This window comes from Telmatherina bonti (genome assembly GCF_933228915.1).
Source record: "Telmatherina bonti genome assembly, chromosome: 15".
In the NCBI taxonomy this organism is placed as follows: domain Eukaryota; kingdom Metazoa; phylum Chordata; class Actinopteri; order Atheriniformes; family Telmatherinidae; genus Telmatherina; species Telmatherina bonti.
The window spans coordinates 15394869-15403464 of NC_136613.1; the positions used below are offsets into that span (position 1 = coordinate 15394869).

Here is an 8596-nt window from a genome sequence, read left to right on the forward strand (position 1 = left end):
TGTTCAAAGCAGAAACAATAAAATTATACAAATATGTCATTCATTCCTGATACCATATTTATATTAATGCTTAAATATCATCCTGTATATAAAAGTTAAATGCATTTTTAGTAATTCCTCATCTTTGTTCAAGAGCAACGTATGATTTAAAACCTTCAGTGATCTGTTGATGAAGGATAAGTCAGGCAGAACCCTCAATTCATTAAAAAATATATATGTGTAATTACTGTTAACACAAGCTACAAAAATACTGAGCTCATTCAAACCAGAAAGAATTAAGAAGAAATTTTCGATGCTTTAATTTAAATTAAAAACGGACATTTCAGTGACTTTTACAAGAGTAGGAAAGAAAATAGTTAAAAGCATCATTTAAAGGAAAAAGTATTTCTGAGTAATAAATGACAGTGATACTAACAGGTGGCAGTCACATGAGGCCTCTTTATACTCTACATCCATATGAAACTTTTGGAAACAAGGAATTATATTAATATGAAACTAGACCATCATGTTGGCTTGGATTTAACAGTAAATGTTTTAAAAAAATTTTTGGCTAACATGCAACTGAAATGTGCGAGGGAGGTGGAGCACGAGAGCTTTTTCCTTTATCCTTTTAATAACTTATAAACAAATTTATAATCAACAAAAAAAAAAACCTCCAACTCTTGGAACACTATCCAAAATTGTTCCCTAATGCCTGTCGATCTTTACGCATAATTATGCAAAAACAATTGGGCTGTTGAAGAGCTTGTGGGGTTCTGTGTCCAGCAGTGAAGTAAAAGAAAAGAGAAAGAATAGTTAAATATGTTTTCAACCAAACAAGAAATCGGGTGTTACTCTTGTATTTTAAAACGTGGAAACATAGGTGTGTAAAACACTGCTGAAAAAAAAATCAATCTAAGACCGTTTTGTTAAGAATCAAAGCAACATCTTGTGAAATTTATTCATTTTTTTCTTCATTGCAATATCAAGGCTTTTCACTTGCAGAAAAGCACTTAATTACAACAGCAGTTGCCCGTCATCCTTTGAGTTATTAAAATTATTCACAATTTACAATAATTAGAGCGTTACAATAAAAAGAGATGATTCTTTTCTCAAGAATGAAGACACAGGCTTCTGCAAATAAACACAAATGCTTAAGGAATGAGACTTTCCCATATCTTTTAAAGCACTTTCCCATGATTATGACACTTATCTCATTTTGCATTAACTTACAATAACCCCCCCTCAAAAAAAAAAAAAAAAAAAAAAGTGATGAGACAACTGAAGCCATGCTCCCTTCCCCATGTGAACCTGGCGTTCTCCTCAACTAAGACTGTGAAGAAGTGGACAAAAAAAGATTATAGCACAATAACCAAATATCTCAGCGTCATATTCGTTATATAATTCCACTGGTGGCTATAAAAAAAAAAAGAGCCAAGTTGAATATGTTATTTACCCTTCATTTACAATAGCATAAACATTCTGTACAAAATGCAGGGAGCTCTCGGGACCGGGGTTATTTAGAAAAGAGGTAAATATTTGGTTATGTGTTCGTTCGCAGTTTTCAATTATTCTCTGAGTTCTAAATGTGTGTTAGAGGGACCGTCCCGTTCACCCCAGCCGTGGCGCTCTGGTAATGTTGCGGCAAGGCATGGAGTCTACTCTGCATTGACGGGTCCCCGGGCTCTCCGGTCGGTAAATACATGCTTATCATCTCTCTCAAGTCTCCTGGGCAAGGACCCCGTGAGTGTGTGCTGCTGACGGGAGGGCTTACGCTCGGCTCCGACTTCACCAGCGATCCTAACGTCCCCATGGCAGCTGAGGAGGAGACGCCGGAGCCCTGGTGCTGTGTGTAGGTGATACCGCCGTAGCCGGATGGAGAAGCGTTCATGTAGCTCTGAGAGTTCGAGATGGGGCTGTATTGCAGGGCTGTCATGTCATAGCGGTGCATGGGCTGGGGGTTGTGCGAATGGTGGTGGTGTGAGTGATGGTGGTGGTGGGCTCCGCTCCCAGGATGCTGGCTGTAGGCGAGCTGAGCCTCCTGCATCATCGCAGCAGCCGCCGCGGCTGCAGCCACCTGCCCTGAGTACGCACCGTTCGCCCAGCCGTTCATGTGCGCGTAGCCGGAGCTTGCGGACCCTCCGTGACCCCCTGGGCTTTCTAACCTCTGTCCGACCCCTGATGAACTCATGCCGACTGTTAAACCAACTCCACCGCCACCGCTGGGCCCAGAAAGCAGTCCACCAGCAAGGGAATATTTGTCCTTTTTCAACAATGTCTTGGTCTTCCGTCTTGGCCGGTACTTGTAATCCGGATGCTCCTTCATGTGCATGGCTCGCAACCGTTTCGCCTCGTCGATGAAAGGACGCTTTTCAGCCTCTGACATCACTTTCCACTCGGCGCCCAGCCTCTTGCTGATCTCTGAGTTGTGCATTTTGGGGTTCTCCTGTGCCATCTTTCTCCGCTGCCCACGGGACCACACCATAAACGCGTTCATCGGTCTCTTCACTCGTTCCTGATTCGCTTTGGACCCGCTATTCGGCCCCGTTTGCCCCGCAGTCGTGTTCGTTTGGGGGCCGGGGGAATGAAGGTCAGTTTCCATCATCATGCTATACATTCACCTGATTTTAAACTTCACCACCAACACAGAAAAAAAAGTCTGTTTCACTATCGGTCAGGCGCGCACAAGTACGGGTGCGCTGCGGCTGGCTGGGTTACAGAAGTAATATTCTAACCCCAAATGAAATAAAAAAAGATGTGAAAATTAATCCGAGAAGGCATATAAATGTTCTCCAACCAGTATTTCACACCGTCTTCTGCTTGGGTCGGTTCACATCCACTGGGAGAGTATGCGCATTTGAACCACTTTCCCTGTCGGAGTTGAGAAGTTGGGTAAAGCGGCGGCCATGTGATGCGCACCGACAGCGGTTAAATGAGCCACAAGCGGCCAATGAGGTTCAAGCAGCAGAATGATTTGCATGGCATTTGGTCAGGTGACAAGAGGACCAAAGACGACAAACACACCGGAGGAGGAGGAGAAGGAGGAGGAGGCAAAAGGAGGGACAATCCCACAAATAGCACGAGACATTTGAAATGTTCAAACAGGCTCTCAGACTTCAACAACAACAACAAAAAAATATTTAAGATTTATTGGCAGTGATACAGTGGCCAAATTATGGGCTCCTGTATGTCTGTGATTAAAACAAGTCAAACACCTAAACATTTTAAAGGCGAATTTCAACAGATGTTTCCTCCAACAGACTCCTAACGCTGTTAAATGTTCAAATGGTCTAATAGTGCATTTCCGTAGCCAACCTTTCCTCCACCTTTAGGCATTATACAAGTCTATGTATGGAAAAATTGTCGCCCCCCCGCAAAAAAACAAAAAAAAAACAACAAAAAACAAACAAAAAAAAAAAACCAACAAAAAGAAAACAACAACAAACCAACAACTAAGGAGTCCATATTTGTTCTGTGGATCCGTATTTAGAATATGTGATGCTGAACCTGCGCTTCAAATCAGTTTTCAGACCACCTCTTTCTCTGCACTCTCTGTCCTCCGCTCTCCTTCCAGGTATGTAATTAAGGTATGTAGTAATAGTAGGTGTCAGAGACAGAAATTACGAGCACTCAGTGCCAAAAGTGGCACGAAAGTGATTTTGTAAAGGAAAAAAAAAAGTTGTTACTAGAGGAGAAGCCCATAAAGATGGATAGCGATTTAATGAGGTGAAATAACTGGGGTAAAGTGCGGTTATCGCCGTCTGCTGGTGATGGTAAAAGAGTCTTGGACGTACCTTCCCTTGCGGCTGTAAAAGAAATGCGAGTAAACTCCTGTTAAACACGTGGAAAACGGCTGCTTTGTCACCTGTGGTTCGCTATTTTTTTTTTTTTTTCAATTGACTCCTGGTGTATCTTGTTTAAAATCCAGGCAACTAGCCTGTTTGCAGACCAGGAGAGAGCCGCCTGCGTCTCCAAGTCCGCGCATAAATAATCCAAATTTCACAGCTGACCTCCCCCGAAAAGCCCAATCAGGCCATAATTGAAAGGGAAAACGAAATACCACTTCCCGCGGCGACACTAACGATTTAATCATTCCATCGCCCCCCCCACCTTCCCTTCCCCCTTCATTTTTTGGCCCCTTTATTTTAATTAGAGTTTAGCCAGATACGGTTCTCTGTTTAGGGCCTGAGGGATTGGGATCACTCGGACGGATCCGCGCGTCTTTGGTAATAGGGTTAACGGGATGTCACAGTGGTCAATAAACGTTTCCAGCACTTTTCAGGCCATGTGGCTTAAGGCCTGAGTACGATGATAATGTAATGATGAGAGCCAGAGAGCCACGGGGAGGTGAGTACCAGTAACACGATCATACAGCCAACAATATTAAGAAAAACAATACTCAACGTATTTTTGTGTGAAATATAGCCGAATGATTAAACACAGCACGCCATCACATGACAGATACATTTATTAAAATATACAACTTGATTGAAAGCATTCAGTCCAGAAAAAACTCCGATTGCGCTAATTAAGGCAAACTAAAGTGGATTTTTTATTTAGTTTTTTTTTTTTTTTTAACAAGCTACTGTTGTTAAGAATGTTATATATATTCTGGGGACATATTACATTTTACTTCTTGGATTAATAAAGTATTTTTCATTACATTTCATATGATTAAAAACACGAATAAAAAAAAACAATGATAGAAAATCTACTTTTGCAAATACTTTTGAAATAACTATTCATCATATTACTGTTGTTCTTTATTCTCCCCGTTGAGAGGATTTGAGGTTGTACATAGAGGATTAGCCTTCACAGTGACACTAGGACCCCGGTGGCCCCTGTTTGCTTTCTCTGTCATCCCCCATCAGTCCTCTTTAACAAACCTCTTTTCAAACCTCCTCGCTCCTTTGTGCGCTGGCTTCTGCAACAGGATGTGTGCGCACCGTCATGACGCTGCAGACTGAAGCCAAGGGTCAGAGCAGTTATCCAACCACAACACCTCCCACCCCCCACGATTTCACGATTACGCGCGCGCGCGCGCGCGCACACACACACACACACACACACACACACACACACACACACACACACACGCAGTCCTTCTACAACAATAAACAAATTCCCCCTTCAAATATCCAAAAGCGTCATACTCCATCACGCGACCACCGTGGTTTTACGCATTTCGTTCAGCCAGTTTATATTTTTGCAGTTTAACCATCGTGCATAACAAGCTCTGGATTGCATGCGGGTCGTCCCTTTAATCCCCTTTCTTCCCTAAACCAGTTAACCTGAGCGAGGACACCAACTTCCACGCGCCGTTGGGATGCAAAGTGTGTTCAGAAGAAAGTGCGCGCCTAGAACTGGATGATGTTAAATTTAGTGCAAAATAAATAAATAAAAGAATTGTGATTTATTGATTACCTGGAATTAAATTGGTTTTTATCTCAGTAGATTAAAAAAAAAACTGCATAGTTCTGTGCGTCAACTTCAAATATAAATATGTACCGATCAGACACCCCCCCACCCCCACACAAACCCCATATTACCACAACATTGCCTGTTGAAGAGTGCAAAGATAAGGTCAGTTCTAAAAGCCACCAACTAAAGGAACAGTTTGTCGTTTAATAATAAATATGGCATCCTACAACTTGCAGCGCAAAGGTGGAGCAGACGCTAACCCACCAGCGGAGGACAGAATGATCCGATCATGACACTTTGGAAAATCAAACTGAGCCGATTGGAGAGCAACTGGTAGCATCACGAGCCACAGAACTGCGCGCTGTGTGCAGCCAAATCATCGCGGGGCTCACTTGTCCCAAAATAAAAACGACAGCCTGCAGCTGGAAACACATTAAATGTGCAGCGCGTAAAGCGGAGCGCGGACGCACCGAGAGGTTGCCAACAAAAGCATTTACAATCGAATTCGCTTTACTCTACTAATGTGTACTTTAAAAGGGAAAAGCCACAACATACAGGTTAAAAATTCATCCCACACATTGTCTTTCTTTGCATATGGAATTGTCATATTGCAAACTTACTCATGTTTCTCTTGTTTCTTCTGCACCAGGCAGTGGGCAATTTTCTCCCTCCACACTCCTAAAGCCGTCCTAAACCCCTCCAAAGCTGCATGTAAGACCGCTGCTCCCACTACAATCTGGCCGCTCAAGTGCCAAGGCCATCCGTGCCCGGTGCCCAAACCCAGCACTCAACACACACTGAGGGGCAGAGACGAGAAGAAATGACATTTATTATACACTCTAAAACAGACAATTCCAAGTTATTGTTTGTCTCTGCGAAAGGGGGCTTGCTTCTAACATAATGATCGTCTTTTGTGCGGCCCAGAACAATACAAAACAAGTATTCTAATAAATAGCCACTTTCTTTCTTTCTTTCTTTTTTTTTTTTTTTTTGGCTCTCCAGGATGAATGGGTTGGAGCGGTAGGGTTCTGAAAGGCAGCTGTGCTGCATTCAGGGAGGAGGGGCGAGGACTTGGCGAGCAGCCCCGCAGCCCCTTGTCTCCTCCTGGATACTGACTCCCATTACTGATCCTGAAACAGAGAGAGATGCATAGGGTGGGAGGGAGGAGGTCGAGATGGGGGAATAAGGAGGAGACGAGGTAGCCTATATTGACTTTGGTGGTTGTTTTTATGAAGGGCATGAGCAACAATATTCCCCCGAATTACTCTGGAACTGTCAAACCTTTGCTTCAGTCTATGACGTGCAAAATATCTGATTTACTTTATATGAACCTAAACAGCTTGTAAACGTGGCTCTGACAGTTTGAGGGGGGGGGGGGGGGGGGGGGTAACGAACACACAGCAACACTATAAGACACAGCTGAGCTAATGAAAGGATTCCTAATTATCCAGGTTCACAGTTTTGAGATGCAGCATGTTGAATGGTTCACACTCAGTTCAACCGGAACCTCCCGTTTGTTTTGCAAACACAGCAGCAGAACCAGGTTGAGCAGCTCCTTCATTGTTAATGAGTCCAGGAGGCTGCATGCTGCCGACTCCTTCCTTTGCCTGTTGCAACCTGGCTTCAGCGCCGTCAGAGCTACCAAACCCCCTCACTTGTGGCTGCTGAAGCTGGCAGGTGCTTTTCCTGCTTCATACATCCATCTGTTTACTGAGGAAAGCCAAGGCGACCCATTTTGTGAGTTTTATTTCAAGCTTTTATCTTTAAATTTAGAAAAAAAAAAAAAAAAAAAAAAGAATTGACAAGAAAACTGACCATTTATTGAAGTATTTGAGCTTTCATTTTATTTTAGAATCAGCAGATGCATGTCTTCAACCAACATCCCAACAGGTATTTAGAGATGTACAATCTCCAAATAACCCTTCTGGGGTTAACTGGATTTTATTTAACTTTACTTTTCTCACTGAAAAAGGCAGGCTCCCTGCAGATTAAAGCAAATTCTACATGCATTCATCAGAGATACTTTGTCCCTTTGTGAGACACACCACATCAAATGCACATAAACCATATGAGCAGGAGATTGACACAGATTGGTGAGCTAAGTATAAGTGACTGATGTGTGGTGTGTGTGTGTGTGTGTGTGTGTGTGTGTGTGTGTGTGTGTGTGTGTGTGTGTTTGGGAGGGGTGGCGAGTGTAAGGGGCAAGAAAGACAACAACCCCGGGTGATCAGATCAAATTCAGGGCTGAAAGCGTTGAGGAAAGAGCATGTCAGATGGCTAAAAGCAAAGGTCTAAGCTCGGTTCACTGTGGTCCTTTCCTTCATGCAGAAGCCAGTAACATAACATTGAAACCTCAAAATGCACAAAAAATACATTTATGATTTAGAGTTTATGATTTATCATTCGACCCAGTATGTAGAATGATTAAGACACGTTGTCTGTTTTATAGGAGGAGATTCAGCTTTGAGAATGTGGAACTTTAAAACAGATTTTAGTAAATAGCATGTTGCATCTAAGATTTATTGAGTCCTCAGGGTGGTAACCCCAAACTGCCAAACTGAAAGTGTGTTTTTTTTATTATTATTTTTTGACAGAGAGCATAACATGTCATTCAAATCTGGGGCACTCTTGTCTACAAGCAATTTGTTCTTTTGTTGCTCCATGTGCTCTATTTTCATCTTCTTCTCTTGCAAGAGAAGAGTATACAAGAGCTTGATGGAGTGGTGAGTCAGAGACAGGATGACACAAAGTGAGAGAAGTGAGAAAAGGAGTTGGCAGAGGGGGAGAGAGGGAGACCGGGGAGGCCAATGTCAATCCCGCAGCAAACAGCAGCGGATAATCATGGGCTTTAGGAAAACACTGTGTCCATAATGCTATTACCCAGGATTACCTACTCCAGCAGAGAAGGCGAGACTCTCTTCACAATGTGCCACAGACCTTTCAGATAATCATCTTATCACAGATGACAAACCCAGAAGAAACATCCTATTATTCAAGAGGGTGGAAAAAAATCTGCAGCATATTTGGATGAAGCCATATTGTAAGCCTAAATTATTCTAGTGGAAAAAAATATCAGATTTAGAAATTAGCACGGCAGTCACTTTCACACTCTCCCCTCTTTCATTCTCTCAGTCTCTTTCTCCCTGGGTGCTTTCTCCTTTTCCTGCAGGGCAATTAGAGACAAGATTTTATGCAT

The 8596-nt window shown here is 42.8% G+C and overlaps 1 protein-coding gene across 1 annotated transcript; it reads right to left on the bottom strand.

The window, feature by feature from the left end:
- Positions 1 to 1561: 1561 nt before the first annotated feature.
- sox1a (SRY-box transcription factor 1a) lies at positions 1562 to 2596 on the bottom strand (the record flags this gene model as incomplete). The annotated part of the gene is made up of 1 exon (XM_079253680.1): positions 1562 to 2596. The coding sequence occupies one exon, from the start codon at positions 2594 to 2596 to the stop codon at positions 1562 to 1564; it is 1035 nt and encodes a 344-aa protein (XP_079109806.1).
- Between the last annotated feature and the right edge of the window lie 6000 nt (positions 2597 to 8596).